General features: G+C 31.4%; 1 protein-coding gene across 7 annotated transcripts in view; it reads right to left on the bottom strand.

Annotated features, from left to right (window-relative positions):
• The window catches only part of Mical (Molecule interacting with CasL), a 146,300-nt gene that overhangs the window by 55,495 nt on the left and 63,378 nt on the right, over positions 1 to 27,427 (bottom strand). For 6 of the 7 annotated variants that reach the window (XM_065366133.1, XM_065366137.1, XM_065366138.1 and 3 more), the window contains exons 3-15: positions 27,316 to 27,417; positions 23,739 to 23,946; positions 23,526 to 23,639; positions 22,558 to 22,659; positions 22,202 to 22,458; positions 19,424 to 19,681; positions 18,984 to 19,332; positions 18,665 to 18,900; positions 18,451 to 18,573; positions 18,119 to 18,355; positions 16,580 to 16,831; positions 16,147 to 16,288; positions 15,000 to 15,130 (exon numbers count right to left, since the gene is read on the bottom strand). In XM_065366133.1, the coding sequence (XP_065222205.1) occupies positions 15,000 to 15,130; positions 16,147 to 16,288; positions 16,580 to 16,831; positions 18,119 to 18,355; positions 18,451 to 18,573; positions 18,665 to 18,900; positions 18,984 to 19,332; positions 19,424 to 19,681; positions 22,202 to 22,458; positions 22,558 to 22,659; positions 23,526 to 23,639; positions 23,739 to 23,946; positions 27,316 to 27,417 (2,511 nt within the window). The remainder of the gene's footprint in view (positions 1 to 14,999; positions 15,131 to 16,146; positions 16,289 to 16,579; positions 16,832 to 18,118; positions 18,356 to 18,450; positions 18,574 to 18,664; positions 18,901 to 18,983; positions 19,333 to 19,423; positions 19,682 to 22,201; positions 22,459 to 22,557; positions 22,660 to 23,525; positions 23,640 to 23,738; positions 23,947 to 27,315; positions 27,418 to 27,427) is intronic. The other variant, XM_065366139.1, reaches the window with a different exon arrangement.

Here is a 27,427-nt window from a genome sequence, read left to right as displayed (position 1 = left end):
TTATACATATATTTTCGAAAAGTTGTGATTTTTGAAAAAATACAAAATTTACTCGGTAAAAATGATGGAAATTACTCCTGAAACTAATATAAAGTCCTTCGAACCGTTTTGGCTGTTTTGTTTATCTGTGTATTTTTGTATTTATTTATATTTATATTTATTCTTATTTATTTTATTTTATTTGTGTTTTTTTCAAATCTTTTTTGGTTTTTGCATTTGTTATTATCCGAGTGTTGAGGAGAGAGCCGATCCCCCGCTCACCGAAAGGTACTGGTGGGTCGTTAAAGGTACATATTTATTAAGATTCATGTATGGAACGAATAAACAATAAACAATAAACAATTTCACCATTTTCAGTCATTCTGGAGGCTCCAGCGCGATTTTCGATTTGTCCAGAATTTTTATAATTTCTCCAGAAAGCGTGGACATTATTTTATGCCACTAAAAAACGTGGATCAACTTCCATAATTTGATGTTTAGCTGCCCAAATTAATTTCTAGGCCTTTTGGAAAAATTTTTAGAATTATAGAGAAATTGAAAACCTCGCTGGAGGTTTCAAAATGGCCGGAAACAGTGTTTGGTTCGAGAAGTTGATACCTATATCTAAGTTTCAGGGTAAATTTCTGCCATTTTTAGTGCATGAATTTTATATTTTATAAAAACGCATAAATTATCAAAAATGAATGTTGAATTTTTAAAAAATTGCCAAAAATTGAAAATAAAATCAATTTGGACAGCTGAAATTTTGATTATGAGGGTTTCAAATTGAGGTCTTGTTCAAATCAGAGACGGATTTCTCGAGAGGTAGATACTTTGGACTTTTCATGGTTAAGGTTCAATCAGCAAAAAAATCAACACTAAAATTACAAAGGGTGACAATCTGACCAACCAACAGATAACAGGTAAACCATTGCACTTTCAAAAAATTGTGGTACTGTTCAAATCAGAGGATTTTAAAGAATGATCGGCAAAAATCACAAAAAATCACAAAATAATTCCAAAAAATGAAATCATAAAAATCACTACAGAAAAATTAATCAAAAATTGATTTGAAATCAATACAAATAATTTTTTCAGTCACCAATAGTTTGCTTCACCACACAAATATTTGAAATGAATAGGAACAACAAAACGCTCTCAAAGGAGATGAAACGTTTAATATTATGAGCTCCAAAATTTCAGGCGCCCTTGATGTAAACAAATTTTTGAAATCAAAATACCCCCATCACATTACCGCCCCCCCTTCGAGATAAATAAACAATCACACAGCGTTTATAAGTAACCCTATGGCACATGGAAAAAAATAAAATGAGTACCTACAATAGGAAACATAAACTTACAGCGGTGACTAAAATTTTGAAATAAGTATGATATAAAATTCAAATATATTAGGCCATAAGTATAAATTTGTAACACAATGAGCAGAACATTAGATAATAAGCGATAAAATTGTAAATGAAAGGAATGTTTAGAAATTTCATAGCAGATGATATTTTACAGATTTGACGTTATGATTCAAAACCAATAGTTATTTCCGTGATAAATTTCACATAGAAGTTTCATTTCCAGGAAAAATATAAATAATGGGTGAACTGTTGATGGTATTGATAATGAGGGAAAATGAACAGCAAATTTGATGACTAATTCTTAATATCATATTTCTATAACAAAACTATTGCGCACAATTGCCAAAACAGGACAATTTTGGTGAGGCAGGTAACCTACACACATTCCAAAACTATAGTGCTTGATGAAGTGACAAAACCTGTTTTTCATACAAGTATGTAGCTTATAATTCAGATTCACACAGGTAAGCAATCAAATTTATTAATTTTTATGCTTCGTTATTTTCATACAATATTCTACTAATCGTGAATATATTGTTTCACGGCAGGTTTTTGCATCAGACTTCTAATCAATTCATTTCATTAAAATCAAGTAGTTCTCATAATATCAATCAAAAGTATGGAAACTAAACATCTACTGATTATCATACTGTTCATCATTTGCATTGCCCTAGGCATATTCTCAACAATCTGCGTACTCATACATTTGTACAAGTTTTTCCAGACTACAACACCACAAAGTCTGTTAACAAAGAACCTAACTTTTTACAGTTTTTTCTTATTGCTCTTGTATATTTTTACATTCATCATTGTTATGGCAAGCATAGGTTTTCACAAAGACACCTATATGTGGCTTTACATCATCGTTCTTCACTTGATGGTAATAACAACCTTCATCAAGTCCATTATTGCTGTGGATCTATTTATAGGTTTTCGCAAGGTTGCCATTCATCAGCAAAACTTTTTCTCAACTACACAAAATAAAACATTCATCATTCATAGTCTTCTAGGAGTGAGCATACCTTCACTTTACATGTTAATTTGGTTCATAATATTGAGTGTAGAAAATACAAATATGTATGGATGGTGTTTTGAACCATTTGTGATTATAAGGACTCTTCGTTTCACACGTTTATTCTTCATTATGGGCGCATTCTGGTACATTAGATACGCTGAGTTGAATAAACAGGATTTATGGTCAAAGTATAGTCTACATGTTCGTATTCTTACAATGCTTGGTGGTTTCTCATCTGCAATAAGCATTGCAGAAGTCATATCAATGATAATTTTGAATAAACATGGTGAACAGGAAAAGATATTTGAAGAGGTGTATTTTTGGATACATTATTTGGGGTACTATTTAGAAGGAGTTGTTATTAGGATATTGATCATATTTAAAAAAGAAACTATTCAACCTACTATCCAAAGCACATCTGATCAAAATACAATAGGCTTGTAGTTGATGAAAATGAAGTACACTATATGTATTTGTGAAATACGGATTTTCAGAAAATTTTCATTTCAATAATTTTATGTTATTGAATAATTGAGCTGCAGAAACAGCAGCAAACACTTCAACATTTTTTGATAGTTGTACAGCACTTGACCAATCCAATTTTTCACAAAATCTGTATTATTTGGTCAAGATTTTTTTTTCGGAATACTGGAATTTTTAGGAAGTTTCTGGAGGCTCCAAAACGACTTGAAACCAAAAATAGGATATTATATCCCAAATTTTATCTTCTTGAGTTGATTTGGTAAAATTTTGATTTTTCTCTCATTTTTGACCAAAACTTAATTTTCAAAACTTCACCATAAATCGAAAAATGCACTTTAGCAACTGAAATTTTGGCTGGTGGTATTTCTTCATATGCTCTTTTGATACAGCTTTGTCCAGTTCACACAATTTGTGTGTGAGTTGGGCTTGAAATACCATTAGAATCACCTTTTAACTTAAAAAAAAAATTAGAACAATTCAGAGGAGACAAGTAAAGATTCTAAAGAAGTGTTCAACAATTATATGAAATGCGAACAGTAAAATTTTTCATTTCCATAATGGGTATTCGCCAGGACACATAGGTAAATCTAATATAGGTAATCAAAAATTTGTGGGAAAATATTTCAAGCAGTATACTCACATCAATATAAGGGGAACATTTACAATTCGTATTTGATGTAACAATTCAAAGCGCAATGAGTGATTGGCGATACATCTTATACCCGCCTTTAATTTTATGCCGGAAGAAAAGATCACAAAATTACCGTTTAAAGTAAAATGACATGCTTTATGAGTTAACTTCCATACACTCATCACATCACAGACTTGATTCAACATTATAATTTGTGAATTTCACATAGAAGTTTCATTTCCCGGGAAAATGAAAATAATAGTGAAACTATTGCTGGTAATGATATTGAGGAAAAATATATAGCAAATTTGATGAGTAATTCTTAATAGCATATTTCTATAACAAAACTGTTGTGTCCATTTGCCAAAACAGGACAATTTTATTGATGTAAACTACACTCATTCCAAAACAAGAACATTTAATGTAGTGAAGAAAAATCTGGTTTTTTTATACGTGGTTTATAATTCAGATTCACACAGGTAAGCAATCAAATTTATCAATTTTTATGCTTCATATTCTGATGATCATGAATATAATATGTTTCACGATAGGTCATTTACGTATTTTGCATCACACTTCATTAAAATCAGGTTCTCATAATATCAATCAAAGTATGGAAACTAAATATCCACCGAATATAATACTGAGTATCATTCGCATTGCCCTCGGCATATTCTCAACTACCTGTGTACTCATTCATTTGTACAAGTTTTTCCTGAACAAAACACCACAAAGTCTGTTAACAAAGAACCTAACTTTTTACTGTTTTTTCTTATTGCTGTTGTATATTTTTACATTCATCATCAATGTTATGAGTGACATAGGTTTTAATAAAGAGGCCTATATCTGGTCTTCTATCATCACTGTATACTTAATGGTAACAACAACTTTCATCAAGTCGATTATTGCTGTGGATCTATTTATGGGTTTTCGCAAGGTTGCCGTATATCAGCAAACCTTTTTTTCAACTATACTAAATAAAACATTTATTGTTCATAGTCTTCTAGGAGTAAGCATACCTTCACTGTACATGTTAATTTGGCTCATATCAATAAGCGAAAAAAATACAGTTATGTATGAGTTGTATTTTGAACCATTTGTGATTATAAGAACCCTTCGCTTAACACGTTTATTTTTCATTATAGGCGCATTTTGGTACATTAGATCAGCTGAGTTGAATAAACAGGAATTATGGTCAAAGTATAGTCTACATGTTCGTATACTTACAATGCTTGGTGGTTTCTCTTCTGCAATAAGCATTGCAGAAGTCATATCAATGATGATTTTGAATGGCAATGATGAGCAGAAAGAGATTTTCAAAGGCACGTCTGTTTTGATATTGATACATGATTTGGGATACTATTTAGAAGGAGCTGTTATTAGAATATTGATCACATTCAAAAAAGAAACTGTTCAGCCTACTGATCAACATGCAATAGACTTGTAGTTCATGAAAATGAAGTAGGTAGGTACACTAGGAAAATTAAATTCACCAATTAACGATTAAAAAGTTCCACAAAAAATGCATACTTATTGTTGGAAGATACATGTATTGATTGATGTACGTACCTATAATGAAAAATTAATGAATTAATTCCAATTGGATATTTTATAAGCAGACTTTTAAGAAATTTTCAAGTTTTGTTTCTTTTTGCAATTGGAAGTGTATGTACATATCTTTACTTACGCATATTTAAATCACTTAAATTCTAAGGAAATTATAATTATTATTATATGTAATATGAATTTGTGAAATACAGATTTTCAGAAAATTTTCATCTCAATTATTCTATGTTATTTAATAATAGAGCTGCAGAAACAGCAGCAGACTCTTCAACATTTTTTTGGTAGTTGTACAGCACTTCACTAACCAAATTTTTCACAAAATCTGTAGGAATTTGGTAAATTGCAGCCCAGTGAAATTAATGTTCTTCAAACACAAAAAAGTAGGGAAAAACTGATACAAGTTGTATTCTATTCAATTTCATGACTTCTGTCAAATTTTTTCTACTGGGGAATTTAAAAATGAAAAAAAAAACAACATTCATTAAAACCTTGATTATAATTCTAATGTTTTTTTTTCTGTAATAAATTTGATCATACTCGTATTATATTTCCAGGAAAAAGAAAGATAATATTTAAACATAATATGAAAACAATATTGAATAAACAGGAAATCAGATGAGTAAATTCTAAACACCATACCTCTGCCTCATATCATAAAATTGTTCTCGTTTGCAAAATTTGAAAAAAATAAACTCAGGTTTGGCTTATCATTCCACAACTACAATGTTTTGTAAAGTGAAATATTAACAACTCGTCAACTGAAAGAATAATTTTGCGAATTCGAATTTTTAAGGTAAGCAAACAAATTTATAATTTCTGTAATTTTTTCAAAGTGACGCTTGACTAATGAATTTCAAATTGTCAACAGCATGGCAATTGAAGGTATAACATGGGATCACACAGAAAAGATCACATCCATTGGCCTGAGCATTTTCTCAACAGCTTGCGTAGTCATTCATTTGCACAAAGTTTTCCAGACCAAAACACCACAAAGTCTGCTAACAAAGTACCTAACTTTTTACTGTTTTTTCTTATTGTTGATCTATGTATTCACATTTATGCGCGGGATTGTATTCCTAATGGAATTGGGAGGTTATTCGCAATTGCACAAGCACCGTCATTTTGGAAATTTCATTTTATACTTTATGTTAACGGCCACACTGATCAAATTCATTATTGCTATGGATCTATTCTGGTGTTTTCGCAAAATTGCAATATATCAGCAATTGCCTTTTTTGGCTACAGAAAATAAGAAATTCATCATTTATTGTCTTCTCAGCATCAGCATTCCTACAATTTACACATCAATTTGGATATCATTTGCGGGACTTCAAGATTGGCGTTATACATTTGTTTTAATAGTGCGAATTATAAGGATAACGCGTTTATTTTTGATTGTTGGTGCGGTATGGTATATTAGATCAGCTGGTATGAACAGACAAGAGTTATGGTCAAAGTACAGTCTACATATCCGCATTCTTATAATGGTTGGTGGAGTCTCTTCTATAATGACAATTCTAGAAGTGGTTTCTGCGATGATTCAGAATAACGACGTTAATAAGCATCAACAGAACGCCAAACAAATGGAAAAAGACGTGTACTTTTGGATAAATGTTTTTGGATATTTTTTAGAAGGAATGTATATTAGGATATTAATCACATTTAGAAAAGACACATTCCAGTCCACTACTGCAGATATACCTCGTCCGCAAAGTGCACCAGTCACAAGTTTATAAAATAGGTACGCGTATTATGATATTGAAATGGGCTCCCAAAATCATATTGATTTGTGGCGTGAAATGGTGTGTACTAGATAAGCATTGATTATCAAATAAAATCTTGAAGAAGTGGATAGAGTAGCAGGAAATCACAACTGTGGATTACATATTGTGATGATACACGCAGGTTATCAGAGAATATTTGACACAAAGTTCACATGTACTTTTGACACATAATAATTTATAATGATGAACACAGCTCCTCAGTTTCTATTTGACTCACAAGGAAAACTTTACAATTTGTCGACTTCGATTGAGTTGAAATTTGACTGACTGAAGGAGCATGTCACTTGGCCTTCAAAACCTTTTCAGCTGCGGAAGTTTATTTTTCAATTTTTAATGAATTTTTGAAAAAGGTGAAAATAGCCTTCTAGCATGTACATCAATTTTCTATAAAAAGAGTAAAATATACATATTTAGATAAAAATCTGAAACTCAGTTCACAAACTGTGGCCGACCCCTCCCCTCCCCCCTCCTCATCAGTTGACACAGTTTGTTAGTCAATCTAGAGCCTCTCGCAAAACTTGACTTTTCTACAGAAATTGTAAATCTGGTTCTGAGGTTTGAATGACGTGCTCTCTTGGGGAGCTAAATTTCCAATTAATCAGAGTAGTTGACGAGGTGTGAAGATTCTGTATTCTGTATTTTTAGCCCAAAATTCCACAATTCCACAAGTTTTTCCTCATTTCTCGAGCTAATATAGTCTGACTCTCATTTCACTTTTATGTGCTCTCTAGACTGGAAACTGAATTATGAAACTAATTTCAAAAAATATCACAATTTTCAAAAATTGATGATCATAGCCCAGCAAAAATATGACAAAACATACAAATTGGTTTCAAAAATGAACAATAAGTTCACGAATTAAACTTTATACCTTGATGAAAAATTCGAGAGAACTGCATTCTTCTTCTACAGTTGTGAACTCTCTTCCCCTCTCCATTTCAAAATGACAGCTTCAATCTGATGGTTCTTGGATAGCTTGATGTTTGTGTAATGATAGAATAATTATGTTCATAATTAAGTACCAATGTAAAAATAATTTTAGAACATGTGACTTCTTCAGAAATATATATTTTTCATGAGGTAATGGCTCATTTACGATTTACGTATTTTGGAATTCAAAGCATTTAATACCCCAATAAAATAATTTTGGGCCAAAAGCCCACCCCTCACCCCATCCCCTCAGCCAGGGGGCCATAAAAACGCTTTCTTCAGGGGAAAAATCCTGCATCAGCGCGTGTTTGAGATACATTTTTTCTGTGAACGAATATATTATGTAGTTAGAGGATACATGGGAGTACCTCCCTGAATTTTTTCAGAATTTTTCATCGATGAGATACATTTTTTCTGTGAACGAATATATTATGTAGTTAGAGGATACATGGGAGTACCTCCCTGAATTTTTTCAGAATTTTTCATCGAATGGGGGGGGGGGAAGAAAAGGAAACAAAAGGAAACTTTAAATCGACATCAACAAGTAAACCATTGCACTTTCAAAAAATTGTGGTACTGTTAAAATCAGAGATGGATTCCTTGAGAGGTACATACTCTGGATTTTTCAAGCTCAATTGGCAAAAAAAAATTAAAATCACAAAAAATTCCAAATAAATGAAATCATAAAAATCACTACAGAAAAATTAATCAAAAATTGATCTGAAATCGACAAAAATAATTTTTTCAATCACCACAAATAATACTTTGCTTCACCACAAAAATATTTGAAATGAACAGGAACAACAAAACGCTCTCAAAGGAGATGAACAATATGAGCTCCAAAATTTCAGTTGCTCTTGATATAAACAAATTTTTGGAATCAAAGTATCACATCACATACCGCCCCCCCAACCCCACTAACAAAATAAATAATCAATCACAAAGCGTTTATAAAAAACTCTGTGGCAGATGGAAAAAAAGAAAATGAGTGCCTACCATAGGAAACATAAATTTACAGCTGGTGGCTAAAATTTTGAAATAAGTATGATTTGATATGCCATATAAATTTGTAACATAATGAGCAGAAAATCAGATAAGCGATAAAATTGTAATGAAAGGAATGTTTAGAAATTTCACAGCAGGTGATATTTTACAAATTTGACGTTATGATTCAAAACCAATACATAGTTATTTCCATGATGAATTTCACATGGAAGTCATTTCCAGGAACAATATAAATAATGGGTGAACTATTGGTGTTATTGGTAATGGGGAAAAATGAGCAGCAAATTTGATGAATAATTCTATATCATATTTCTACTTATAACAAAACTGTTGTGCACATTTGCCAAAGCAGTACAGTTTTAGTGATGCAGGTAACCTATACTTAATCCAAAACTAGAGTGCCTAATGAAGTGAAAAAACCTATTTTTCTAACAATTACATAGCTTATAATTCAGATTCACATCAGGTAAGCAATCAAAATTATTAATTTTTATGCTTCATATTTTCATACAATACTCTACTAATCGTGAATTATATTGTTTCACGGTAGGTCCTTCACACATTCTGCATCAGACTTCTAATCAATTCATTTCATTAAAATCAGGTTCTCGTAATAACAATCAAAGGTATGGAAACTGCACATCCACTGATTACCATACTGGATATCATTTACATTGTCCTAGGAATATTCTCAACAATCTGCGTACTCATTCATTTGTACAAGTTTTTCCAGACTAAAACACCACAAAGTCTGTTAAAAAAGAACCTAACTTTTAACTGTTTTTTCTTATTGTTGTTCTACATTTTTGCATTCATCACTTTTATTATGGGACACATAGGTTGTTTTCAAAATAACGCTCAACTCTGGCCTCTTTTATTCATCATATTTTGTCACTTGATGATGACGATGACTTTCATAAAGTCCATTATTGCCTTGGATCTATTCCTGGGTTTTCGCAAAGTTGCCATTCATCAGCAAACCTTTTTTTCAACTACACAAAATAAAACATTCATCATTCATAGTTTTCTAGGAGTTAGTGTGCCTTCACTTTACATGTTAATTTGCTTGATATTATTTGGAGTAGGAAATCCAGTTATCGATGAGTGGTATTTTGATCCATTAATGATCATGCGAATTCTTCGTTTCACGCGTTTATTTTTCATTATAGGCGCATTCTGGTACATTAGATCAGCTGGGTTGAATAAACAGGAATTATGGTCAAAGTATAATCTACATGTTCGAATTCTTACAATGCTTGGTGGCTTCTCTTCTGTAATAAGCATTGCAGAAGTCATATCAATGATGATTTTGCATGACAATGATGAGCAGGAACGGATTTTTGTATGCATATATTATTTGGGATGCTATTTAGAAGGAGCTGTTATTAAGATATTGATCACATTCAAAAAAGAAACTGTTCAGCCCTCTGTACAAAGAATAAATCTGATCAACGTACAATAGGCATGTAGTCCATGAAAATGAAGTACACTAAGAAAATGGAATTCAGCAATTGACGAGTGAAGTTCCACAACAAATACATAGAAATAAAGAATCTGTGTATCTAATGATTCGGTATGTAGTGTATTGATTGGTGTAGGTATGTACATCGAAAAATAATTCATAATGAGTAATTTTTAATTGGATACCTATTTCATAAGCAGACTTTTAAAAAATTTTCAAGTTTTGTTTCTTTTTGAAATTAAAATTGTAAGTACATATCTTTACTAACGCATATTTAAATTGCCTAAATTCTTAGGAAATTATCATTATTATTAGTTGTTATTATAGGTATGTAGTATGTACTTCTGAAATACAGATTTTTTTCAAAAAAATTTCATTTCAATTACTCTACTACATATATTTACTTTTGAGCTGCAAAAATAGCAGCAGACTCTTTTTAACATTTTTTGACAGGCGTACATATGGCCCAATACAATTTTTTTGCAAAATCTATAGGTATGGAATCAAGTAAATGAAAAGCTCAGATGACATTTTTTTTCAAACTCAAACAAGTAGGCAGAAACTCAATTTTTTCAACTAGGGAATTGAAAAAAAGAACAGAGCCATAATTATAATGTGTTTTTTTTTTTTTGTAATAAAGGTCATATTATATTTCCAGGAAAAAGAAAGATAATACATACTCGTATGTGAACGTATGAAAAAAATTAAATAAACAGGAAATGAGATGAGTAAATTCTAAACACCATACCTCTATCGCATATCACAAAATCGTTGTTCTCGTTTGCAAAATTAGAAAAAGAATTATTCACGTTTAGCTGATCATTCCACAGCCGCAACGTTTAGTAAAATGAAATATAACAACTCGTGAATTGAAAGAATAATTTTGTAAATTCGAAGTTATAAAGGTAAGTAAACGAATTTATGATTGCTGTAATTTTTTTCAACTGATACTCGACTAATTATGAATTTCAAATTGTCAACAGCATGCTACTTAAAGAACCATGGTATCAAATAGAAATGATCGCGTCCATTGGCCTGAGCATTATCTCGACAGCCTGCGTAATCATTCACTTGCACAAGGTTTTCCAGACCAAAACACCGCAAAGTCTACTATCAAAGTACCTCACTTTTTACTGTTTTTTCTTATTGCTGATCTATGTATTCGCATTTATGCGCGCCGCTTTATTCCTAACGGGATTAGAACGTTACTCATACCTGCCCAACTATACTCGATTTAGCCAATTAATAATTATACATTCGATGTTAACGGCCACATTCATCAAATTCATAATCGCTATGGATCTATTCTGGTGTTTCCGCAAAATTGCAATACATCAGCAAACACCTTTTTTGGATACTAAAAATAAGAAATTCATCATTTATTGTCTTCTCAGTACGAGCATTCCTACAACTTACACATTAATTTGGATATCATTTGTGGAAATTGAAAAATGGCTTCGTGACTCATTTTTAATAATGAGAATTATAAGTGCGGTGTGGTATATTAGATCAGCTGGTATGAACAGACAGGGGTTATGGTCAAAGTACAGTCTACATATCCGCCTTCTTATAATGGTTGGCGGAATCTCTTCTATTATGGCGATTTTAGAAGTTGCTTCAAAGATTATTCAGAATAACGGCTTTGAGCATCAACCAGACGATGAGGTGCCCTTTTGGATAATTGTTTATGGATATTTTTTAGAAGGAATGTATATTAGGGTATTAATCACATTTAAAAAAGACACATTCCAGTCTACTAATACAGATTTATCTTGTCAGCAAAATGCACTAGTCAGAATTTCGTAAATATTATGATAGCGAAATGGGCTCCCAATATCATATTGATTTGTGACGTGAAATGGTATGTACTAGATAAGCATTGATTATCAAATGAAATGTCTTGAAGTACTCAAGTCCTGAGCATTTTTTAGGAACTAGCTGTCTAAAAAGCGAAAATAACGGAATTGATGTCTGAACTCATGTTGTGTAGTGATGAAATATATTTGTAAGTAGGTAAAAAAAGTATGTAAAAATAATTTTAAAATATGTGACTTCTTCAATAATATATTTTAATGAGGTGATGGTTCATTTATTTTGGAATTCAAAGCATTATAATAATGCATGTCTCAATAATTCACATGCATTAAAAAAAAAGGTTCATCAGGTGTAAGGTACCGAATTTGCAATGAAACAGCAAGATAATCCGACTATAATGAATTAAGATTCAACTCACTCAGTGTCCTGGAAATAAATAGGGCCATGAACACTGGACAGCTATGACGAACCCCCCTCCAAAAAAAAACAGCTTCCGTCAAAAATGATAAAATTATGAACTTAAAGATCAAGTAGGTATCTAAACCTTTTAGAAATGTGATATGTTCTTAAACATTTTAATCAAAAATTTGAATTTGAGTTTTCACAACTTTTGTAATATACCTAATTAATAAAAAAAATTAATTTATTTGTGTTCAGATCAAGTAAAGAGAAAGCGAAGTACTGGAAAAAATAGAAATGCTATCAGGAAACTCACGATTTTTCACTCTAATATTTTTTAAAATACTTAATAGGGAAATTTGTACAAAAAAAACAAAAAAAAAACTCAACAAGTCACTAAAAACTGAGAAAAAAATCAGCGTTCAAGCGTAAAAAATTGGAATAATTTCCCCAAACTTATAGATTTTTTAGAAATTAACCACAAATTCATATTTTTTTTCGAATTAAAATTGACATTTTTCAGCTCACACGTAATTTGACACTTTGGACGGATTTTACTCGAAAAATCAACGAGTATTTCTGAGATAAACGTACACGCGCTGTTTTTACAGGAAAAAAATAAAGATAACATCAAATGGAACATTGATGATAAGTAATTACAAAATTTTAGTTTTCATTTAGAAAAGTTGAAAAAATTGATCCATCGATGATCATTCCATAATACAAAGTAATTAAGTGAAAAAAGTTGACTCTTGAGTACGAGAATTTCATGGATCCAAGCCCATTAAATTAGGTAAGTAAACGCCATCATGATTATCTGCCAATCATTAAATTATTATTTTAAAATTGAATTTTAATAAAAATAAATTTAAAATTTTTGATTAACAATTTAACTCAATATTTTTATTTTTTTTAATAAAAATAAGTAAAAAAAATTTTGATTTAAATTTATTTATTATTTTTTTTTAATTACAATTTTTAATAAAAAATAAATAAGAAATTGATTAAATTTTGATGAAAATTTATAAAAAATTGTAGTACTTACTACCTACACATATTTCGCATTAAGCTTCTAACCTACTCATTTCATTCAAATTAGACTTTCGTAACACCAATCAACAAAATGCCAACTCCAGATCCACGATGGATTACAAATTCACGAAAATTCATCTCAATTGGCCTGTGCATATTATCAACAATCTGCATTTTCATTCATTTACACAAGTTTTTCCGCACCAAAACACCGCAAAGTCTGTTGACAAAATACCTCACTTTCTATTGTTTTTTCTTACTGTTGATCTACATGTTTACATCGATACGTATCATTATATACCTCACGGAATCGGAAAATCAGTTGTGCTTGAAATACTTGGGCCGAATTATTCTACACTTCATGTTAACAGCGACATTTATTAAATTAATCATCGCTTTGGATCTACTAGTATGTTTTCGTAAAGTGGCCATTTATCAACAAATGCCTTTTTTGGCCGCCGAAAATAAGAAATTCATCGTGTATTGTCTTCTTGGCGCGATTGTGCCACTATTTTACACATTACTAATACCATTCGATAAAAAACCAAACTGGTATCAAGAAAATGATTTGTTCATGAAAATTATTCGATCTGCGCGGTTGTTTTTGATTTTTGGTACATTTTGGTATATTTTATCAGCTGGTATAAATCGGCAGGAATTATGGTCAAAGTATAGTCTACATTTGCGCATTCTTGCAATGCTGGGAGGATTCTCTTCTATTATAACCATTTTAGAAATCATTTCATCAATTATTTCGAATGATAATGAAGATGGTAAGCTTGGCATGGATCCTAAATATATGCCACTGGTACGGTACAGATATTTTTGGATTAATTTTTTTGGGTACCTTTTAGAGGGGATGTTTATTAGGATATTGATCACGTTTAGAAAAGAAACACAGCATTTTACTTCTGCAAGTGTAGCAAGTCAACGGACTGTACCTTTAGAAAGTCCATAAAGTATCGTGCTAGTGTTCTGTATCGTGCTATTCATGAAATTAGAGCATGATAAATTATCGGGTGTTTTTTAAAAGGACTAAAATTTAAACTATGTAAATTCAAGTTCAAATAATATGTTTTCATAAAATAATTTTAAATATATCTAAGTTTCATTTTGTAATTTCATATCTAATATTAATATGTTTTGATTTTTAAACTATCACCATTTTGTTACCTACTTATACAATATATATTAATTTATTGTAATTATTAAAATACAGATTTGTAGAAAATTTCAATATTGAATTCCTCGTTTCATCCGATTAAGAAACACTAATTCACTAGTCACCAAAATAATACATCAACGTTCCACTTTTTCACTTTGCACAAGGAGAATACCATTTTCATGTTCATTTCCTTTCGTTTGTTTTACTCCAAAAATATTTCAGAGTCCATTCATCCAAAAAAATCATATTCCCTGGCTCTTCACCAGTTTCTTCAATTTCTTTAGGTCATTCAAACATCAACTACACTCCACACAGGGTAAGGAAGGGGGAGTTGGAGGTCAAAACTAGTAATCAAAAATCACTCACCTTATCATCAAATTGCTGTTTATTCCATTTGGGCACTTTGGCAGCTGACGATAGAAATTTGCTTCCGTATTTATTTTCTTCGATTTTCTTCTCGAGTTCTTTCACGTTCCAATCAGTTTTTTCAATTTTACCTTTAAAAAAAATATCAAAAAACGCATCGATTAGCGCTACTACCTCAACACACGTTTTATATTCGAGAAACGTCAAAAGTTATCCACCACCTTTACTTATGTAAAAGCAAGCTAAATCGCGATAAAAACACGACGATCATTATCGACAAAAAATCCATCTAATCTCGACCAAGATTCGAACTTGGACATCTGTAAGCCAGGGCGAGTGTGTTAAACTAGACTACTGAAGCTCGTAAGTTTTCTTTTCGAATAAGTTGATTAAGAAAACAAAAATTGAAAAAAAAGGTAAAGAAAGAAACAAGAGATTAAAGAAAAAAAACAAAGAAAAACACATCGTAGTAAAGGAAAAGAAAACTCAACGTAAAGACTCCACACAAACAGAAAAAGGTAAGATTCCTATCATCTAATATTGTACGTATTTATAAAAGAATATTCTAAAATAGGGAGTGCTTTAAACTTTCTTCAGCTCTAACAAACTATGTAATTATATAAGTTAACCAAGAACAAGAAGAAGAAGAAAACAAACGAAAAAAAAAGAATAGACGTCAAAAGGCCACACATATTATAAAAAATTAACACCGTTAAAAGATATATCACGTCTACGAAGGAGAAGAGTAAAAAAAAAAAAAAAAAAGAAACAGAAGTGAAAACAAAAATAATAAAATATCATACAACATGTATAGAGACCTGAGTGTACCCTTTTATAACAAATAAATAACAAAGTAAAACACCAATAACAAATATAACGATAACAGTAACAATGAAAATTCAAAACCAAACAAAAAAAAATTGAATTATCCGCAAAGAAAAATACCTCAGCCCCAGCCAGGATCCAATTTAAATCACCTACGTATCTATCTGTACAGACGTGCTACCTGTTATCACCACCGAGACTTATTTGCAGATTTTTTATCGTCATAATGATCGATTGATTTTTTTTCAAATAGGTACCCGTCACCTCGAATACGATCGCTCGTACAGCGCTAGTAATCGAATTTTAAACAAAATTAGATTACCGATTGCTCGCAGCAGGTCTTTTGGTTTCTTTTCGTGTCTCGATCCTTCCTTTAGTTTTGTTTCGATGACTCGTACTCGGCCGGAGAAATCTTCTTCTAATGGATTCTTTTTCACTTCTTGTAGTTCTTTAACGTCTCGATCCTGAATTCGAAATAATAAAATTAATAATCATGATTCAAAAAAAAAAAAAAAAAATTGACAAAGAACACACAATTATGTGAAAAAAAACACGTTAGATCGTTAAATTGAAATACACAACAAACAACAAAATTAAGCCTATTCAAAAACACACATGACGGATGAGTTGAGAAAAAAGAATCAAATAGCACGATTTGGTTAAGATCAGAGTATTGAATCGATCCGAGTTCTAGGTCGAGTTCAACTAAATGTTTGGTTAAATAAGGCGACATTAATCACACCGATTTCGCTTACTGGATTCAACAGCTTCCTTTCAAGATCCTTAACTCGCTCCTTAAAATCGGGCGCTTGTTGTCTGTATACAAACATGGAATAATCTTCGAACGGAATGCTATCGTTTTCTTGTTTTTTATTTTGTTGCAGCATTCTCATGCTTTTCATTATTCTCATCGAGACCAGTTTTTGATCGTTTAATTTACTATGATTATTTTCAACGTCATAGTATACTTTCTTTTTAGCACCTTCGAAACAGTGTTTTCTTTCTGCCTGGTTATACATAGGTACACCAGACAATGAATATATTCCAATAATTTCAATATTTGTACGTAAAAAGATTGCTGATGGAGTGAAACTGGCCCAAAAAATGTCTCATCAGCTTAACGTTTCTAGTAATTGGCAACGCTGTATTTTTACACGTGACCGGATTGATGACAAAAGGCTTTCATTTCATCACAGACAAAATATACTTACATTATTTTCAAATTTTCATCTTTGGGAATCTTAAAATCATTTGATTCAATTTCAAGCGAATCGTTCGCGAACGAATTTCAACACTGACTGATTAAAAAAGAACTTTTCAAATTGACTTGAGTAAATTCCACTCAAAAAAGACAACTACTGGAATCCAAATTAGGCACATGGAAATTATTTTAAAATGAACTCCGCAAAATATGAACGAATCGTTCACGAACGACTGCTCTAAAAATTATGATTTCATTTAACTGAATCAATTTATTCCTGGATCAAATGTTTTCAAAATTCGACTCATCTCTATTATTGAACTTCCATTGAAAATTGCACAAAAAAAGAATTGAATCGTTCGCGAACGAATCATTCATTACCACTACCGACGAGATTTTCGATTATGGGAGGCAATCAGGATGGGCAAGTAATTGAAAATTGATCGCTCGTCAATTTCAAATGATTCTTTCAAAATGATTCAGTCACAATGAACAAAAATCACTATTCGTTCACGAATGACTCACTCTAAAATGAGCAAGACGTTCGCGAATGATTCACTAGGAAATTTAATGAATCAGTTTGAATATTATGAAATTATTATTGTTTGCAAACAAGCCACTAAATCATTGATAAGTTCAAGAACGATGTCGTTTGCGAACGATTCGAAAACCAAGTGAATCGGTCGCGAATGATTCACTTTGAAATTTGTAAAACTAGTTCGAAGATTGAAATCATTCTCAAAAATTTTTTGAATATTGAATTGAATTACTCTCAAGCAGAATCGTTCACGAACGACTTACTTTAAGAATGACTCAGTTGCTCCTGAACGAATTTTCTTAGGAAGTTCACTTTTCGCGAATGAATCATTCAAACGATTCTGTAATTTCAGAATAATTTTCTGGAGGAAAATTGTCAATTATCTGACTTCCCCCCCCCCCGTTACATCATCATTCCAAAATTCCTCCCCAAATGAACTAACAGCGATGCCAATTACCTAGATATGCGCTCTCGAAACACATTTTTGAGCCATTATCACTCCACAGAATCGAATATCAATAGCATATTTCGAGGAAACGATGATCAGTTACTTACTATGATCCCAGAGGTACATCCGCTCTTTCTTTTCTTCGATTTACGAGGAGGTACGGGTGCATCTAATGGCCTATTAGGTACCGTGGGCGATCTGCTTTCTCGATATCGTTTCCTAGGTATCGAACCAGATAATCTACTCAATAAGGATAATTTCTGCGATTGCGATAATTTACTAAATGAATTTTTGTACGCTGCGGCTTGTTCGATTGTGTCTTTTGTTTCAGGATCGTCTTCATCCTGCGACAATGCGACAAATAATTAATTATTATTTAATCTGTAATCTTGGGAAAATGTCCATAGATCAATAGGTTGGGAAAAAAAATGAATTTTACCATTCTGTGATGATGGATGCAGGGTATTTCGCCTCTGAATATGTCGTAAATTTGAGTCAGGTACGATAACATGGTTAAATTATCAGGTACGTCGCATTTTTCCATTTCTACTCCGGTCATAACCTAGAAACACAAAACAAAGTAAAATCAAACAGGGCTTTGAACACAATAACTTGAATTTGAGCACTTTACACAGTTCAAAAAAATTACTCACAGGTAAAATACCGTACTCCTTTTCTAAAATATCAAAAGCTAGTTGATTATTGGCCGCGACATGGGTCGAATTTAAAGACTTAAAATCAATGAGATCAGGACGATATCGATGTATGATAGCACACAGAGCTAATCCATTTTTAAACGATTTGCTGGTATCTTCGATGTATAAATCTCTATACAGGGCTACCTGTCTTTTAAGCCACGATAGCAATACATCGTGATGGATTTGAGTATCTGTAAAAATACAAACACGAGGATTAATTTCTGTAAAATAATTTCAAACGTGAAGTAAACTCAGAGCCACGCTGATAATTTACCTTTTCTTCTACGTTTTTTCGAATAATCAGAGATCATATTAGACGGAGCTTTTAAGCAATTCTCCACAGCCAACGGGTCATCGGAAGCGTAAAGATTTTTAACTTGAATAGGTAAGACGAGCCTGGTATTCAGATTCGGATACCTGGTGTGCGGATCTAGCGTATAATTGGCCGTATCTCGAGACAGGTTCTCGGGAGTAGTTTGATTCAACAGCCTATAAATCGATTCACGTTCGGCGACCACCTCCAATGGATTAGATAGTCCACTGCCCCAACTTCGGACAACCCAGCAGGCATCCATTGAGCTGAGGAAGCCTCTAGCGCAGCCTGATCCGGTCGGCCAAAATGGCTAAAAATAAAAACGTTCAATTTTAAAATATTTTCTAAAATTTCTATCATTTTCGAACTTACAAAATGGAGTTGATGGTAAATAAACCTACCTCAAGTAAACTGTCACCGACCAGACACATCAAAAGCTTGTTATTTTTGTGCTGTATTACACGACTGGCGTTTTCAGCCGCGTACATCGAGGTGAAATCAAACATGGCGACGTCTGGTTGGCCATAATGATTGACGGCGAACTGCAACTGAGGCAGTTTATATTCGGTAGAAAAATCAGCCGCTTCTCTGGCGTACTCCATTAGGGCATCTTTGTTGATATTTTCGATGGCTAGGAGCTTCGCTGTGTCGGCGTAGTCCTGGAAAAAGAACGAAATATTCAGTCTGATAATAATTTTATTCGTCGATATACACATTAATTTATCAACAATTTTGCCTCCGTACCCCCCCCCTTCCTCCCTCCAATTCCATTCCCAAACCACTCAACAATTTCGAAACGAATAATTTGATTACTGAATCCTTTTAATATTTTTCCTAAAATACATACAAAAAGTTTATAAACAACTGGTATCTAACGGATTTTTTTCCTCGAAAAAATCACTACTTTTTTCAACCAAATTTTCACAGGAAAATTTTTTAAAAAATTGAAATTGGAAGAAAATTCGTATACTACAAAGTATTTTTTAATTTCAATCGAAATTTTAAAAAAAAATACAAAAAATCATTTTTTGAATTTTTTTTATTTTTTCACTAACTTTTTGACTAAATTTTCACTGCTTTCACTACCTGTAGGATACCCTGATAAATTATGGATTAAATTATTTAAAAAACGAAAATCATTTTGAATAAATGAACAGAAAACATTTTGTTAATTAAAGAATGATTATAAGGACTAATGAGAAAAAAGTTTTCCAAGTTTTAAAAATTGTTTAGCGTAAATAGAATAAAAAAAGTCACAGGAATGAAAAAAAAACTGTAATTCCATACAGATTATTGTAAAAATTCATAAAAACCACACAAAGACAAATGGGGCATTTTTATATTTCCTAGACTTAGAATTGAAGGTGCTCGAATTTTCGGAAAATTTAAAAATGCAAAATGTGTAATGCTTTCAAATTTTTCAAATGCACTAGTGTCTTAAATTTGGAGTTGAGACAAATGATGAATTTGATTTAACATCTGGAGAATTATGCAAACTCGAAGAATCAATATTTTTAAAAAAATAGTCCAGCATGGCTCCTTTACTTTTTATGGTAAGCAACGCAGTTTACAGCTACGTAGTTTGGACTTTGAGTTGCTGTATCCCCACTCCCCAGGCAACCGATTCGACATTTTTGCCTGTCTGTACGAGAGCACTTGAATAAAATTTTTGTCAAAAATGTTGGCAATTTAAAAAAAAAAATGAGAAATGAAAAATCTTAAAATTGTCACTGAAAACATTATTTTAAATGGTTTGAAAAACATTCATATCAATATTACTTCGAACATAATTTCAAAAATCTTACAAACATTTTCATTTTTTTCCTTCTCCAATAGTAATTGATTACTTTGGCAAATTTTTCACCATTTCAGCCATGCAGGTGATTTTCGAGTCATTTTCAGCAGTTTTTTTTTTTATCTGAATATAATTGATTTTTTTTCAATTAATCTGAGTTTGTAAGACAGGCTAAAATAATATTTGGATCATTTCAAAGAATTTCTCCAAAACTGGAGACTCCAGCAATGAGACTTATTTGTCTACTTTTTAGGAACATGAATCATATGTTCATTTTTGAAAACTTTTACACTTTTCCAATTTCAAATTACTGCACTTGAAAAATATTTATTCAAATTTTAAAAAATGCCCAATCTAGAAAAATTCATCGATTTCTCATGAAAAAACAAAGCGTTTTTTTTATTTTTCGAATCATGAATTTTCGAAAATTTTCTCGCAAAAAAATTTTTGTTTTTTTCTTGAAATTCGAATTTTCAAACGCTTTTGCCCAGATTTTCACAACTCAGTTTCTCTTTTTCAAAATGAAAAAAAAAAACAGATTTCAAGCTTCCAAACATTTAAAAGTGAAACTAAATTTTTTTTCCTATTTTTTTCAAGTGGTATGGATCAATTAATCCCCAAATTTGTGATTTTATTTCTTATTTTGCTTAAAAACCCTTTCATTTTATTCAGCAATATTGGTTTATTCTTTCATATCAGTCGACAATTTTTTTATTTTTCATCCAATCGAATCAGAAACTTGAAAAATTAGGTAAGAAATCGAACATCAGCTTTCTATCTCGATTGAACCAGATTTTCATTAATAAGTACATATTCATAAGCCAAACTGACATTTTCAAAATTTGTCCAAATTTAAAAAAAAAAATAGGAAATTCAATTCAAAAAATGTAGCATTGTGATGCTGATTCGTCACAACCCAACATTTTCAAGGCATAATTTGCACAAAAAAATGCCATTTTTTTGGATTCTCAGAAAAGTTTTTTCCAAATTATTAATTCAAAATTTCGCATTGATCAGAATTCAAAAATTAGAAAAAAATGGCGAAAAACCACTCTCATCGCGACGATCTTGTCTAGTTAGAATGACAGTGAAGTGTGCTGCCTCACCCATTATCTAATAAAAATCTCTTCTAAATTCTTTTTTCAAAAATACAAATGTTTGTAAAAATACTGCTTGCATCAAAAAATTTTTCAAAACATCTTGAAGTGCCCTAACCACTGAATACCTATTGAAAAAATGATTAGGGTTCGTGTTTTTCAAGGGGAAGGGATCGACAGCAGTCTACATAGAGAAATATTTTCAATTTTTAAAACAACATCTTCCCCCTCCCCTCCCCTTCCTACAAGATCTAACACATCATAATCACTCGATATCAATTACTCACGTTAAGTATGACTCCTTTATTGAGTAAACTCTGCTTTTTAGCAGTCATCACGAAATAATGGGTATCATCCTTGTAGTAAACGATGTTTTCCAAATCGATACCCGTCGCTTGGAGCAGATCTTTGAAAAATTTTTGATTAAAAATATAGGCTACTCCGCTAATCTCTTCGACACGAGCTTCCGCTTCACTACGATGATTGATAAAATTAGCCGTTATAGCGATGGCCAATTTACCTCTGAATTCTTTCCTCTTGAACCCTGCGAAATGGTAAACAGAAGGTCAATATTACACATACTAATACGAATACTTAAACATAATAGATCTCACACCATCAAGTAAGGTAGCTCCTAACTTACCTTCCAAAGTATTTCGTTTACCATCTGCGCCGATCAAAACATCGAATTCGTACTGCGATACCGGATGATCTTCTGGTGACACTTTAGCCTTCCAACCAATTTCTAAATAAGAAAAAAAATACTTAGTTAATTCCTTCATTAATTAATAATACACGTGCCGAGTCATTCTAAATCAAAAAACAATTACACAACGAACGCGTTCCCTTCACTCGAGACCAGTCCTTGAAGCCCCCTTGCCCTGCTACTATTCAAATGTGCACCAACCATACCTTAGATAATCACTTCCTAGACTTACGAGAGATTCGAGCAATATACAAAAAAGTATCCACATCTGGATATACTTATTTTAATCTTCTGGCATGCTATTTTTTCCTTCACTAAATGCCAAAGTCTACAAGATACGCGTCAATTGTACTGATAATTGTCGCAATTAAGTAAAGAAGAAAAAAAAGACCCTCTCTTTGTACCGCGAAGTTCGTTCTCAGCAATGGCTTCTAATTAAATTAAACCGCTGCTGCGAACTTTGATGAAAATAATAAAAAAAAAAGACGTCCTTACAACGCAAGATGAATACCTATATACTACGTAAACGTACGGGTATAACGGCTTAGACCATTTAACTCGTTAAATAAGTCGAGTATGATTCTCGAAGGTCCGCGTGCAACAAATCATAATAATGTACGAACTATACGTACGAAGACCGACATCTCAACTCATAATACTATTATATAGAATTAGAATACTACTTATTAACACGATGCACCGTCTGAGTTTGCACTTGATACCCTATTAACTCGAGAGCTTATTTCATGGTCTAATTGGCGCATGCATCGTTCGTTTGGAAACCCGCAACATGCATCGAATTAAAAAAAAAAAATGAAGAAAAACTCCGCGGAAAATTAAGTATACCTACAAATGTATCTACGAATGCATTTTCTTTTTTATTCGCAGAAAAAATTCATACTTACTATCTTCGTCTTGATCTGAAGGATAAATCAGCGATTCGAAGCCGACGCCTTCGTGAATCTCGACGCCCAAAAGTAACGCTACTTTTAATAATATGCATTGCAGTTGCCTTATACCTGCGGAAAATTTTAATTAATATCGTGCCAATTCGAGCCGCCTGCATGTTGTAAACGTATATTAAACTAAATGAATTACAGCGTCTCTGAAACACTTACTAATATGATCGATGGAACCGGCGCAAAACTTGCCGAAAAATTTCTTAGCACCGAGGGCCCTTAAATCGTGGATAACGAAAGGCCATAAATGTAATACGTTATTTCTAGTCATACGGTCTCGTTTTTCTATCACTACTACTTTGGCACCTAGTAACTGAGCTTCGATCGCTGCACGTAGACCGCATGGTCCGGCACCGATGATTAACACCTGTAAAATAAAATTTAGAATTAGCAACGTGAAAATTACTTTACGTTATTTGCGAGTGATCGAAAATCACATAATGTATCTACATATTTTGGGTAAAAGGGGAAGGGGAAGCAATAGAATCGACTCCTAAAAATGTGTATATGGAGCATTAAAGAAAAAATTCAAGAACTTTAGTCTTAACCTCCTCAAAATTCGAGAAAAAAATTGTAAAAGAACAATACCAGTAAACTGTAAACATGGAAAACATTTCCAAAAAATGGTCGAAAAAATAATGAATTTTGAAAAAATATTTACAATTTTAACTTTTTAATTTTTTTATCTCAAAATGGACAATTATCCCCCCTCCACTCCAAAATCAATTCAAAATAACAGAAATTTCACGTTCTTTTTTTATCAGATGAGACGTTAAGTCCTTACAAGAGAAATAGCTCATCTGAAAAAATTAAATTTTTGTTAAAAGATTTTCAAAGAGATGGCAATTTTTTTTAGAAACGTTGAAAAGAGTAAGTTGTAAATTCAAGAAAAATTCAAATTTTTTTCGAACAGAAATCATTTTCTATTAAGGCAATTCAAGTCAACAACACATACGTAGTTTTCAATTTTTGCCTCTTTAACAATTTTTCTGACCTCGAATTTAAAAGTTTTCGAGCACAAAAAAATATTTATGTTGGTGAATTCCGATGAAAAAAGTAGTGGCATCTGTATTTTGGATAAACAAAAGTTTTGTTGAGAATTTTCATTTTTTACATAGCTCTCTTTCTAATAATTTACTTTTTTAATTTAAAAAAAAAATGTTCTATCCAATTTTCCAGGATTTTTGACTATTTTAAATTCTCATTTTGAAAAAAATGAACGAAAGTTTTCGTTTGTTTGCACAAGTACATTTTTAGTCATCAATTTTTGATTTTTTTGATACAATGTTTCATGCGTCTGAATTTGGACGAATTTTGTTGAATTTTCATCGGTTATTGGAATTTTTCAATGCTTTTTCATATGTTCTAATGTCAGTTTTAACTTTTTTTTATTGATTTTTGGACAACATTAAAAATCTGTATGGTTTTTTATGATTCTAACGATGTACAATGCAATTTTATGCAAATTTCAGCATACTTCAATCAAAATTTTATCAATGTTTCGCACTTTTTTTATGTATTTAATGAATTTTTGCTAAATTTTCATAAAATTTCATCAGTTTTTGGTGATTTAAAATTTTTTAAAAGCTTTTTTAATTATTTTAATATCATTATTACAATATTTTAAAGATATTTTAGGAATTTTCGCTAAAATTTGTCCAAATTTTCATGACCTTTCATCCGTAAATTGATGGTTTTCGAGTATTTTAATGCTTTCCAGATATTTTCACCTCATTTTATTATGGTTTCATGATGCTTCAGGTAATTTTTGCTGATGTATGCTAAATTTCCAAGACATCAGTGTGCATGTTGTAATATTTTAACGACGTTCTATACGCAATTTTAGCAACTTTTGCCAAATTTTAGTAAGTATAATTCATAAATTTTTGACAAATTTTTAATTATTTTATTGGTTTTTAATCATTTTTATCACATTTAATTGATATTTTATGCAATTTTCGGTGATATTTTTGCAAACTGCAACGACAATTTTTTGTGCTTTTAAAAAATAGTTTTCATGTAATTTTTGGAAAATTTTTAGTACCTTTTACAATTATGCATTTCAATGTTTTCAAGTGTTTTATGTTATTTTAAGATGTTTTAATGACGTTCTATGCAATTTTTACCAATTTTATCAGATTTTGATGAAATTTCATTAGTTTTTGGCTCATTTTTATGAATTTTTATGTTTTTCAAATTTATTTCTATGTCAGTTAAGCATGTTTTTGCAATGTTCAATGCAATCTATGATAAGTTTTGTCGAATTTTGGTAAAATTTGATCAGTTTTTGATATTTTCAAATGACTTTAATTTTTTAATAGGTTGTATTATGTTTTTTTGATGAGTTATACAACTTTTACTGAATTTTGAAAAATTTTCCTGAAATTTCACCAGTTTTTGGTAACTTTTAGTTAGGTACTTTATTAATACCTTATCAAGCATTTTTAAGTAAATTTTGTCAAATTTTCATAAAATTTTATCAGTTTTTTGTTACTTATTAAAATAATTATGTTGCTTTTAACAGGTTTTTATGCCATTAAAAAAAATATATTTTCATGTTTTTAGATAATTTCAACAGCTAAAATTTTCCCAGGGTGTCTAACAAAACTCACAGACAACAAATCATCATTTTTTCATGACCTATTTTTCACATTTTTACCGCATAAAATACCCCCCCCCCCCTAAAAAAATTAAAAATTAAATAACTTGAAACTGCGAGGATTATTTTTCAATTTGTAGGCAAGTAGGTAAGTATTTCATTTTTTTTTTCATTTTTCTGATTTTTTTTCATTTTTTTTTATTTTATGGGCTTTTAAAAAAATTTTAAGTGTGTTTTGACTTTTGAGCAAAATTCATGACTTTTTCATGACTTTTCATGACCGTAAGACACCCTGTTTCATCAGTTTTTGGGTAATTTTGAAAGGTTTTAATGGGTTATAAGCGTTGAAATGACATTTTCAACAAATTTTGCTAAATTTTTATTCGTTTTTTTTTTAAATTTTGATAATTTTGGTACTGTTTAAGAAACTTTACGTAATTTTTACAATAGGTACTTTGATAATGTAATTTTCATTGGAATTTTTCCTGAAATGTCATCAGTTTTTGGTAATTTTTATTGATAAATTTTACAGGATCTAAGCAAAATACTTCAAAATTTACAAAACGAATCTTAAAGAATCTGTGAAACAAATTTAGCAAAATTTCATCAATTTGAGCCAAAAACAAATTATGTTAAGGAAAAATCGAAAAACAGAAGACGTCTTTCAAATAAAAACATTTAACAGATCCCCACATACCGTCATCTTTCTTTTTGAAAATTCCACGAATCATTATGTATTTATAAAACCAAATTACGTAACCAAAATTCGGAGAAAAATCAAGGTATAAAGTACTCATAAATTTCATCCACCCCGATATTTGTATTTCGTCCCAATACACCCTCGAAAGCAATCCTATCGCTGTTCAACGTACTAGAAATAAACATTACCTAATTATCACGACAGCACGAGCACGTGGCTGTTAGTAGCACATAATAAAGTGGTTTATTTTTTTTATAACCCTTTGCCAGAACACCTTGGTAACGGTCCACGTTCTAACGCCCAACACACCATCGTCGCATCGTCCGTACGTAATAAAATTAAAATACCAATTACACGATAACCCTACAGTCGTCGTCGCAGTAGCGTTGAAAAATTAAAAGTATGATATAAATTATTTCAAAAAAAAAAAAAATTACCCTCGTATTAGGACACGCTTTGCCTCGATTGTAACACTTATGATTAGCTCGTTTATCGAATTTATTCCATAATGCTTGAGCTCTCCAGGAACATAATTTGCTCTGCAACATA

Source organism: Planococcus citri, chromosome 5 (assembly GCF_950023065.1).
Source record: "Planococcus citri chromosome 5, ihPlaCitr1.1, whole genome shotgun sequence".
Taxonomy (NCBI): Eukaryota; Metazoa; Arthropoda; class Insecta; order Hemiptera; family Pseudococcidae; genus Planococcus; species Planococcus citri.
This window is presented reverse-complemented; position numbering and strand designations above follow the sequence as displayed.